The sequence below is a fragment of the Microtus ochrogaster genome, unplaced genomic scaffold (genome assembly GCF_000317375.1).
Source record: "Microtus ochrogaster isolate Prairie Vole_2 unplaced genomic scaffold, MicOch1.0 UNK61, whole genome shotgun sequence".
Lineage (NCBI taxonomy): Eukaryota > Metazoa > Chordata > Mammalia > Rodentia > Cricetidae > Microtus > Microtus ochrogaster.
Genome location: NW_004949159.1, coordinates 690,696 through 703,046, shown reverse-complemented (window position 1 = coordinate 703,046; position 12,351 = coordinate 690,696). Strand labels below are relative to the sequence as shown.

The 12,351-nt window shown below is 35.8% G+C and overlaps 1 protein-coding gene across 1 annotated transcript in view; it reads right to left on the bottom strand.

Moving 5' to 3' along the window:
• LOC101993403 (probable ATP-dependent RNA helicase DDX60) overlaps positions 1–12,351 on the bottom strand; it is a 90,451-nt gene that overhangs the window by 56,586 nt on the left and 21,514 nt on the right. Inside the window, exons 10-18 of the mRNA XM_013354693.1 lie at positions 12,038–12,143; positions 11,504–11,619; positions 10,181–10,338; positions 8,943–9,195; positions 7,698–7,864; positions 7,053–7,211; positions 5,208–5,357; positions 2,867–2,986; positions 847–942 (exon numbers count right to left, since the gene is read on the bottom strand). Of these exons, the coding sequence (XP_013210147.1) occupies positions 847–942; positions 2,867–2,986; positions 5,208–5,357; positions 7,053–7,211; positions 7,698–7,864; positions 8,943–9,195; positions 10,181–10,338; positions 11,504–11,619; positions 12,038–12,143 (1,325 nt within the window). The remainder of the gene's footprint in view (positions 1–846; positions 943–2,866; positions 2,987–5,207; positions 5,358–7,052; positions 7,212–7,697; positions 7,865–8,942; positions 9,196–10,180; positions 10,339–11,503; positions 11,620–12,037; positions 12,144–12,351) is intronic.

Here is a 12,351-nt window from a genome sequence, read left to right as displayed (position 1 = left end):
ATAATAATAATAATAATAATAAAATTAAAAAAATTGTCAGTGTGGAAAAAAAGAATGCACTTTTCTCTGAATAAGTCTCTGAATAAGCATACTGAACGATGCTGCTACAGAACTCCACTAAGTGGCTTCCATCAGAACGTCTACATCTACATTGGTTTTGACCCCACTCTAGTGCTCAGGGACACTGATCCACAGGTGCTACTTCATGGGACTCCAGGTTCTCTGGATCTCTAGCTCTAATGATGGAGTAAGCTGAGATCAGTTTTCCATTGCCCTCTCCCAAGTCGCCTGAGCCAGCTGTGTACCTCTGCTAAGGTTCACTGCTTGAAATATAGCCCATTCAATCAGAATCTCCTCTGCAACCAGAAGCAAATGCTTCCTTTCCTTGTCAGCTTAAGATTAACAATAAGTTCTTCTCTCTGGATTTCCTCACTAATGCCTTTTTGAAAACATACTTTTAGAACCTTATTTTGAATAGGCAATTTGTTTTCCTTTAAGATCACAACAAACAGAATCATTTCCCATCACAAAGCAAAGCATAAAATGCTTTGTTTGGAGGCTGGAGTGGATTTTGATTTTTGTGTCATGAGTTTAAATTTGTTTCCTCTACAGCAACATCCCCGATGAAGATTGTTCCTCATGCATGCAGAACTCTCACCAATACACCCTACTACTGATTAACAACAGAAGCAGTGAGCCAAGAGGGTGATTCAGCTGGGGAAATGCTCAGAAGAAAATTGCTTCCAAATCTGAACTCTGTCCAAGGGGCAGATGTCCCAAAGCAGCAAAGACATACAGAATATATGAATACTAGGAAGTTATCCTGAGAAGTGAAAGCAAACCTACCTCATCAAATATGACATATCTGATCCTCTTCACCCAGCTTTGGCGATGAGGAGCCAGTAGCAGAATTTCAAAGCAGGCAGGCACGGTAACAAGGACCTAAAAGCAGCAGTAGGGTGTGAAGTAACACTTAGACTGTGCATAGGTATAAAACTACATGAGGCAAAACTTCATGAATGTATTTTCTAATAATGAAGATCTGATACTACATCTAAGGATTGGATTTATTACATTTGGGATATTAGTCTGAACAACAAGACTTCAATATTCCTTGGACAAAATGGTAAAATATCAAATTTTAAAGTGCAGGTTTTGTTTGTGAGCCTTCCAACTGTGTCCAGCCCTGAATGGGACACATTTTGATCTCTTTCCAAACATAACAAACAGGAAAGGAAATGGAAAGAATAGAGAGCCCGGGGAAGGCATAGTGTATTGTGAACTGCCGTCTTCTGAACCAGGCCTGGCAGTTCCACTCATGCATTCACAGTAACTGTGGTTATCTCCGTACAAAACCTGCAGATCAAACCAGTCAACATTCCAGCATGAATGAGAAAGCACTCACAAGACCACACCCCCGCAGAGGAGTTATTGGCAGGTGGTGGCTGCTGAGAAAGAGACATGATACTGGGAGGCCTGTGAGTTGGAGGGAGGGAAGGGAGGTAGAAGGAGAAAACAGGGTAAGTGGATATGCTCTTAATACACGTCAAACACATATAAAATTCTCAAGGAATAAATAAAAATGTTTTAACTAAATAGGCACTTTAATATATATATGTATACACACACACACACACACACACACACACACACACACACACACACATATATATGTCAATTAACTTTTGTTTTTGTTTATGTTTTTCAAGACAGGGTTTCTCTGTGTAACAGTCCTGCCTGTTCTGGAACTCACTTTGGAGACCAGGCTGGCCTCAAACTCACTGAGATTTGCCTGACTCTTCCTCCAAAGTGCTGGGATTGAAGGTATGCACCATCATGGCCCAGCTTAATTTTACTTAATTCTTTCAAATCTAACACTAACAGAGAGTATGTGTTAGAAGATGTTTCTTTGTTTTTTTAATTTTATTGATTTTTATTGATCTCTACACTTTTATCTGCTTCCCTCCTTGCTTCTCCCCTCCTCTTCAACCCTGCTCCAAGGTTCCATGCTCCCAATTTACTCAGGAGCTCTTGTCTTTTTATACTTTCTACTTCCCATGTAGATTAGATCTATGTATGTCTCTCTTAGGGTCCTCATTGTTGTCTAGGTTCTCTGAGATTGTGATTTGTGGGCTGGCTTTCTTTGCTTTATGTTTAAAAACCACCTATGAGTGAGTATATGTGATAATTGTCTTTTTGTGTCTGGGTTACCTCACAAAATAATTTTTTCTAGCTTCATAATTTTCCTGCAAAATTCAAGATGTCATAAATTTTCTGCTGTGTAGTACTCCATTGTGTAAATATACCACATTTTCCTTATCCATTAGAACATGTTTCTTTTAAAGGCAATCCAGGCAACACATTGTCAATTATACAGCATAATGCTTACAAGCATGTCTTAGTTTTCATTTTATCCTAATTAATTATTTATCTCATAATTCAATAAGACAGAACACTATAACTTCACTAACACTACAGCGCATTCATTAACTACAACACAACAAAAACGTTTTAACTGATATGAGTATCTAACAAGGGAAAGTATTTATAATAATATATGGCTGTTCACTAAATTTTGGTAGCATGTAAGATCACTGTATCATTTTGAATTCCATTGTAAAGCAACATGATGAATGAGATATAAACTAAAAGTTTAAATCAAAATAAATATATCTTTAGAGAAAATGAGTTCTATTTTTCACATTCTTTAAAATTTGACAACTTTGTATTTTCTCTGAAGCAGTTTCGTCCTTCCCAAATTCAAGAAATTATTTTCACAAATCTTGAGAAGATGTTAGATTTCTAGTCAAAAAGACATATCATTGTTATATAATCTAATATTAGTTAATTAAGTGGTATGGCAAACCTGGCAGTTCAGGGCATCGTGACGATAATCCCTAGTGAAAACGCCACACACAACTTGACCAGCTGGCAGAATTTTGGTGTAACGGTTTTGAACAGTTGCTACCACTTGATTAACAAGTGCCTGATTGACAGGAAAACAGATGTATTAGCTACATAATAAAGTGTAGGTCAGCAAAATTTAATGATGGAGATGTTCAAAACTATGTTCTGTTATGAACGCAGAAAACTAAATAAACCCTTTTATTTACCCACTCTACAGTAAAAAGCTCTCCCATTGAACTGTTGGACTAAAAATCTGAACTTCTTTGATTAACAACAACCTACAGTAAAACAGACATAGAAAACAATTATCTGGAAGTAAAATGATAAGCATTTCCTATAAAGCAGAAAAACTAACATATACAGTGCAGTTAAATGATCACCACTTATAATCCGAGGCTATCACAAAAAGAATCTCAAACAAATTTGTATCTCATATTTCAGAACCTCCCTCAGATGTCAGAAGCTTGACTATATACACAAATCTGTATAGTCTCACTAAGGGTCAAGCAGGTAGTATGGCCAGAGGAATCTATAAACCTTCAAACATCTATTACACACTTTTATTGAATTATTACACTTTTCCCCAAAGTACACACCATATAGATGAAACTGTAAAATTTATAATACATCTATAAATACGTTTTAAAGTGACTTTTCAGTTATTTTAATGTATCTGAACACACAACCCCCTTGTGCTGGCTATTGTTATGTCAACTTGACTCAAACTTGAATCATCTGGAACTAGGAAAGCTCTACTAAGAAAATGCTACCATCAGATGGGCCTGTGGCTAACTTTCTTGATGAATAATTGATATGGGGGCAGTTTACTGTGGAGAGTTACACCCCTGGGCTAGTAATCTTTGCTGCTACAAAAAAGCGGGATGAGCAATCCATGACAAAAATAGCTAGTACTCAGCACTCCTCCATGGCCTCGGCATCAATTCCTGCATCTAGGTTCTGACCCAGTTTGGGCTCCTATCCTGATTCTCTCAGTCATTAACTGTGTTATATAAGTGTAAGCTGAAATAAACCTTTCCTTCCCAAAGTTTCTTTTTATCATGATATTTTATCACAGCAATAGGAATACCTAATGAAGACAGTCTCCAAATGAAAATGTGGATAGTTCCAATTACACAAAGATTTTAACATTACCATTGGAATGAATAACTGTAATAAGCTAAGGTAGAAGCTTATTAAGTATACATTCATGAATGTATACTTCATTGTGGCTCAGAAAAAGATATATTATTCATTACACAAAATTTGAGGAATTAGTAAAAAAAATGAATAAAGAAATACAACAGACCAAAATTCATAAATAATAATACCACCCAAATCACCAAAGAAATGCACATCTAAATATGCAAATATAAAAATGCACCTCTCTAAATAAACAGAATTCTACTACCTCTGATTGTAGCAGAAGCTCACTGAATGACAACGGGAATCTTGAGAAAGATTTAAGATTCCATCTCACTCCAATTAGAATGGTTAAATCAAGAAAACAAGCTGGGAAAAACATGTGGAAAGGGGAACCCTTAATCATGACTGGTAAAAGTATAGTCTGGAATACCCATTATAGAAATCATCACTGAGGTGTCACAAAGCATGAAAAATGAAACTACCTCATGACCCAGCTATATCACTCCTGGGTATATACCCTAAAGTCTTCCAGTCTTACTAAAGTGATATGTATACAACCGAGTTCAAACTTCCACTATTCCAATAGCTAGGAAACAGAAGCAAGCTTGATGTCCAGCAGCAAATTAATAGAAAAAACGTTGTACAAATACAAAATTCTATTCAAACAGAAACAAACATGAAACAATGTTGTTCAAAGAAAATGAATGGAGCTGGGTATTATTATATTAAGCAAAATAACACAGACACAAAAAGACAAATACCACATGTTTTCTTTATATTTGGATCATAAAATTTACTTTTTATTATATGTATAATGTAAGAGAGATTGGGTAGGGGACATTAAACTAGAAAGCGAAGCATAAGAGGGGAAACAGTGCAGAAGGAAAGAAGGGAAATAAGATAATAGAATATATTTGACTTGAAAGTGGAATGGGAGCTACATAAGAATAAAGGGAAGCGGTGGAGGGGAATACATCATAGGGGAGGTAGTGGTGAAGGAGAGTCAAATATTATATACAAAATTCTATTATGAAGCCCATTACTAATTTTTAACTAGTGAAAATAAATTTAAAAACTAGATATACCATATATCAATGTCTAATATTTCTGAGTAAATTCTGAAATAAAGAAAAATATTCCATGCACTGGATCCCTACCTTTGTGGGTGAAACATACACAACCACGCCTTCGTCACTCTCCTTCAGCACCTTCTCCATGCAGTAGTAGGAAGCATAGGTTTTGCCAGAGGATGTGGGGGCAACAATTACTGCAGATTTATTTTTATCCACCACCTTCAGGAGCTTCCGCTGCAGGGTCAGACCATGATTTACATCAATCAAACAAGTCATATGCTACCCAAATAGATCATTCCTTTACCATTATGATTTTTATGAATCTCAATGATGGAGAGCTGCAGACACACAGAAAATCTAAAAGAAAACTCTGATATATGACATTCTCTCAAACGATGCAATTTATTTGCTTTTCAACAGCTGAGAGAGGAGTCTTACATGTGAAAAATTAGTAGAAAAACTAAAAAGAACTATATAGGAAAGGAAGAATATTCAGGACAAAGAAGGAGTCAATGAGGAAGGCAATGAAGCAAAGTGTGTTGACAGAAATGTGACCAAAGTATACAACATAGAGGGAGGAGAAGACCATAATAGAACATGCTTTTTGTACAAAAAAAAATCACTCAAAAATAGTGTCAGAATAAGATCTCACTATTAGGAAGTTTGTTTTTAATGTTTTAATAGAGGAATACAGTTGTTGGAATCATCCAACATATAATAGTATGGCAGTAAGCAAATGGTGGAAGCACAGAAATACCAAGGATTCTTTATTTTACTGCTTACCCTTGAAGGGTGAGTATTTGGGAGCATCAACTTTCATCCTATTATTTTTTCATCAAGAAGTGATTAGTCAAAGGAATGGAAAACCTATGTGAAGGACAGAAGACAGAAGGTACTCTCAAATCCCAACCTGCCGTTCTGTGAATTTAGTGTTCCCCACATGCTACATCAGAATGAAAAGGGCATAAAAGAATTAGAAGGTGTATGGAAAACAGGAATAAATATTCCTGCCCTGTAGCCCACACTGAAATAGGACATTGGTCCCCCGCTTAAGGAAAAATAAGAATTTTGATATACAAGGTCTCAGCCCAACCAGCTTTCTCTGATTCTTGCCTTCAGTCTTACACTTCCTCACACAAGCTGATCCACCCCAATGTGATGACATTCTGTTCACAAGCTGGCACTGGAAGCTAGGCTCATGGAGCCATCTAAGTATCTCTACATTAAAGCTAGGGTGTCTCATTATATTAATGAAAAGTGACTTACAAAATCTGAACTGACTGAAACAACTAGTCATATTGAACCTACAAAATTGCATTTCTATAAGTAAATAATACTCAAGTTACAGTATATATATATATATGTGTGTGTGTGTGTGTGTGTGTGTGTGTGTGCAAGCAGTTACTTCCAAATTTTGTAGCCATCAATATTTATCTTATGTGTGTTTACAGACATATAGTTAGAATGGTAGTAAATATATAAGCAATTTGCCCACTATTTAAAGTACACAAACTTCTTCATGAGTATATTGTTTACAAGTGAAATTCTATTGACAGAAAACCTGGAACATGGTACAGAATGATAATAGCTGTATAGCACAGGCATCTTTAAGCTTTGACTCTATGTATATGAATCCATCCAACACCTTACCAAGGAAATGAAAATTTTAATTTCTTTTAATGGAAAATTTTAGTCCAAATGAGACATTTTAAATAACACTGAACTTTAACTGAAATAACTTTTAAATGTAATAATTCAATATTAAGAAGTCCATGACAAATACAAATACTACCACACATAGAGAGAAAGAGAGAGAGAGAGGAGAGAGAGAGAGAGAAAGCTGGAGAAATAAGAAATTCCATGGTGCAAAAAATTCTATGATGCATACATGATTAAAAAATATAATAATTAATTTTTATTGAATTTTACCTGCCATGAATCGGGAATAAAATCTTGGACTCTGGGGTCTGGATCTTTTCTTTCTTCTCTTATCAAATGGTGACCCATATATTGTAGTTGGAACCTAGATGGCCCAATTCCAACTGAATATTTATTCATTTTTTTCAGTTTTATGTCATCTGCTTTATCCTGTATTGTTTTAAAAGATTATTTTGAAAGCAATTAAGTTATACCATAATTTAAATGTTGAAATGTTTATAACTGACTTTCTTCAATATGGAAACAATTTTAATCACCCTTTAAACATCTTGAGGGCATTGCCACTTTTCTGAAACACAAGCAAATCAGTAGAAGTCAAGATTTTCAAATGCTTACTCTAATATTTGTAGCTACACCCTGACATATTTACATCATCACCATTATAGATACGAGCTGTTTTGACAGAATTAAGAATTGGATTAGTTTTAAAAGTCTGCAGAAATTATTTGACATTTAGTGGGATAGTCAATTAGTATAAAAATTTCAAATTCTTGAGTAACTCAGATTTAGTAGTTGGATTAATCAAGATTGTATTTTCTATTGTAAATAAACATAAAAAGCATTACTGTATTTGAAGGATGTTTTATGTATAGCAAATTACAGATGAGTAAAAATGAAGCTTTTGCAATAAGTTACCTGAGCTGAATACAAAGAATTTGCTAGTTCAGCAAACCCTAAACACGTAAGACATCTGGCTATGAGTTTCCGATCTGCTTCCTGCAGAAGTTCAGAGTGTTTGTCCAACAAGGAGTGAATTCTCTTCATCATATCAACAGCTATGCTGAAGTCTTTTGTTGTTTCACCTTGGTACAAAATGCAAATAATAAAATTGTTATAAAAGTTATCAAAGTAACAAATGTTTATTAACAAAGAGCAATCATCTAGCTTATTCGCGGATATTTATGAAACCATCTTACTTAGCATTAACAGATGTTTGAGAATAGAAAGGACAGGATAAAATTCTTACAATTCATAATTAAAACATTAAATTGAAGTTTATTGAATTTCAGGGTGAATTTTAAAGATTTCTCTGTCTCATATTCCTATGTCCCCTTTGTTAAAAGAAAATAATTGCATGATTTTAAACATAAGATTATAATCTTAGGAACATCCATTTTAGCCCTATTGTTCACAAAGATGAAAATCTTGAATCTATTTGCTCAGTGCAGTCCATCTCTTCCAGCAATCAGATCCAGACTCCGACATTCCTTCCACTTCTCTAGCATCACATACACTGTTTCTCCCCTCTGCTCACATCTTCCTTCTCACTTCTCTTTTGGTTTCTTATGTTTCTTTTAGTTGGTGCACACTCTCACCTACTATGGAAGTGCTATCAAACCTATATTGAAAGCTATTATACAAGAGAATGCCAAGTAAATGAAATAGAGGTGCTTCAAGCACCTCCAACTTTGATATGTCCTCCACAACAATGAACTGTACCCTTGAGCTATTAGATAGAATAAACCCTTTATTTATTAAGTTGCTTTTATCAAAGTATTTTTCATCACAGCAAATAAGGGGAAACTATGTTAATAGGCAAGCATGAACACCAACTTATCCAGAAAAAAATATGTTTATCATTGGAACTCAAAAATAAATTATGAGTTCTACTGTGTCTCACTGTTATTGGTTCTGCTAACAATGCTCTCTTCCTGGTCAGCAGTAAGTTTAAAGCTATCTCCAATTGTGCTTATGAATATGCTTTGTCTTTGCTATTTGCCACCTCCCTGAGATGTCATTGCTCATTGATAAAAACAGAGGAAAGAACCCTTTATCAGTCTTACTATACAAATTCTAGTTAGCAGGTGACAAGGCACTGTCTTTACATCTCTTTGAACTCTAGCTCATCAAGGTAAGCCAACCGAATTACACCCCACATACCTTCAGCTCGGCAGTGCTCCTTCCATGCTGTCAAGCAAGCCATTAACCCAGCTTTTTCAGCCTGAACTTTTACTGAGTTACTTTTACATGATTTCAAAAACTCTTCCAGCTTCTTCATCCCAGAGCTTAAATTCCTTTTCATCTCCTTCTCGATAGAAGATGACAGGGTATTCCATTTTTGTTCTTCCCTTTGTTCTTCCTTGGCCATCAACCTCTTCTTATTCTCTCTAGTAATTATGTCAGCCTTGCTCTCCTGCCCAAATGGAAGGAAACACAATTTGTGACAAGAAAGAACTATCCCACATTGACATTTCTTGGTGAATATTTTAAGTATGCTCAGATGATTTTGACCATCACCCCATACTTGAATAATCATAAAAGTAAAAACATTAATTATATAAATACTTTGAGGAAAATATAGAAAATCTGTATAAGTCAAGCAAAGAAACCCATGTGTTGTATGCTTATTTTTGCTGGATTTGTGAAAAACATTCTGATTGTTACTAACTAATAAACTACATTTTAATATTATTGTAAAATTTTAAACCAAACCTTTATTGACTTAATGCTTTACTTGATTCTCTAAATAAGTATATGTTATTGCATAGAGGAATATATGTAATAATCTATATGGAAGTTAGACTTTCTAGCAGGTATAATAAATATGTTTGTTCTTTGTGTTACTTTTCTGTGCTGTAGTCAAATAACATGGCCAAGAAAATTTATAGAAGAAAAAAATTTATCTGAACTTGTGATTCCAGAGGGCTAAGAACCAGTGATGGCGGTACAGAGGCATAGCACCTGGAGCAAGAAGCTGAAAGTTTGTGTCTTAAACTGTAAGCAGGAATGGCGAGGCTTATAAGCTCTCCAAACCGGCCTCCAGTGACACACTTCCTCCAGCAAGGCCAACCACTTGAGCCTCCCCAGACAGTGCTGCCAACTGGGAGCCACACACTCAAATGCTGAGACTGTGGGAGACATCTCATTCAAACCACTACACCCAAATCAGAAAAAAGATGATACCTCATAGAAGGAAGCCATCAAAGTGATGAGAAAACACCAATTTAATAAAGAATAGCTCTCCTGAGTAAATTGGGAACATGGGGACCAAGAAAGAGGGTTGAAGGGGAGGAGAGAGGAAGGGAGGGTAACAGATAAAAAATGCATAACTCAATAAAATCAATAAAAAAGAACAATAGCAAGAGCTTTTAATGATAATGGAATTTATGGAAACTTACACGTGTCTTTATGCTCCTGGACTTACTGCAATCCTGCGGTTTAGCACCTTGAGTTATGATGAGCTTAGAAGAGACTGATTCTAATGAGTTCCCATAAAATCGTTGAAAAACATGATATTTCTGCACACTTCTAAGATAACGGGGGTCTCTTGTACGCTCTGAAGAAGGAAAAAAACTTAAAATGTAAATGACTATGCTTTCTTTCTCAGCAGCATCTCTAACTCTCCGCACCACTCCATAAACAGGTGCTTTTCTTTCTAGTGTACAACAGCAACTTTGTCTGAGCAGATTGCCCGAAGAGTGTATCTAAAATTGTCTTCAATTCGACTATCACATCTATAGAATAACTTTCAAAATTCTACAAAGGTGACAAAGGTGGCAACTTTTTATATAGTTGCCTAGGATTTCATGCATGCAGTTTAAGGGTTCTGCTACTGGTCAACAACTCCCAGCAGTTCAAACGCTTTCTGTTTCCAAAAGCAAATACTAAAAATGTTATTTAATTTTACTGATTAAATGTGTTCTTTGATAATGGATGTAGTGCTCTCTAATTTCTTACCCCCATTCTCTTTTATATCCAATTTAACCTGTCAGCTCCCACATCTCCATAAAAGTCTTTTTTCCATACTCAAGCATTTTTGCTTTGATTTCTGACCCATTAACTTTAATTAGGACTGTGGGTTTGTCTATTTGCCTCTACAATGGAGCCCTGGGAGCACACCACTGGGTATACAACTGAGCTAATGGTGACCCTCCTCCAGAATCCATCTGGACTAGCAGTAAGGAGTAGGGGTCCATGAGTACCCTTTTTTCCAGGTGATTTGTTTTTTTTTAGAGGGTTCTTTGTTTTGTTTTAGAGACAGACTCTATGTGTTACCTGTTTGTGCCCTGTGAATGAGCTTCAGTAGGGAAAATCAAGAAGAAAGCCATCTGAGCTATTCTGTTCCTTGAATTAATGGATAGGGAAAAATAAGGTCCTCATCCTGGGACACAGTCATAGAGCTGAGAGCATCATCACTATATATTAAACTTCAAACGACATCCAGATATCTTAAACTACAAGCCTTCTTTCCTTAACACAGTGTCAAATTCAGGAGATCACAAATGCACTCCTCTGCCTAAACCACCTCCACCCTCCATATGAATAACCACAAGGAAACGAAGGGAGAAATCTCTGTTAACATCCTTCCTGTTCTCCATCTGTGCCCTGTTGAATGTTCTTCCCCAAAACTGTTGATCTGAGTTCATAATGTAATTTATACTTTGAAATAAAGGCCAGAGTGATGTAGATTTCAATTAGTTTAGCAGAATCGACAAGCTCACCTTTGAAATTGGCCTTTGTCCTGTCATAGTCATCACTGAGAGGTCTGTGTGAATGCCAGTGCACAAGTTCATCAAATTCCTTGTGCTTAACCAGCGCGGAAACAATGGGGTCATCACTGGGAGAGAAAAGAAATACAAGCACATGTCAAATTCCAGGCCTCCAAATCCAAGACATTTAATAACTTTGAAAACCATAGTTTGTTCTTATCTTCCTGGGAAACAACTTGTGTACTAGAAGGCAAAAAATCATTTTCTTAGAAGTTTCAGAAGCCAGGACCACTTCAGGTCTCCAACACTCTCAAACATTCCTTGTATGTTAGGGGTAGAGTGCTTTATTCTTTAATTAAAATCACACAGATATAATAAAGATGGGCAATGGGCAACATGCTCCAAATACATATTACATGTAATTTACTATCTTAATGTGTCATATTTCTGTAGTTTATTCAGAAAAAGCCTTCTCAAAGGCTTTTCTTAATAAATAGCTATTATTCATTCCAAAAAAGTATTTATTAATACACATGGAGGCCTCACCTCTTTAGGAAAGGCAAGTCTTTCAAAATATCACCAGTAAATTCATCAACCAAAGCACATGACATTGGAATAAAACCCAAATTTGGCATCTTTTTCTGGGAACTTTCTGTAAACAAAAGTAAATATGACCAAGTTAAATGTAAAATTTTCAGATAGAAAGACACTGAACCTGATAGAAGAGAAATTGGGAGGTACCCTACAACAGATGGCCACAGGCGATCGCTTCCAATGTATAACCCCAGCAGCACAGACATTAAGGGCAACATTGAATAAATGGGACCTACTGAAACTGAGAAGCTTCTGTAAAGCAAAGG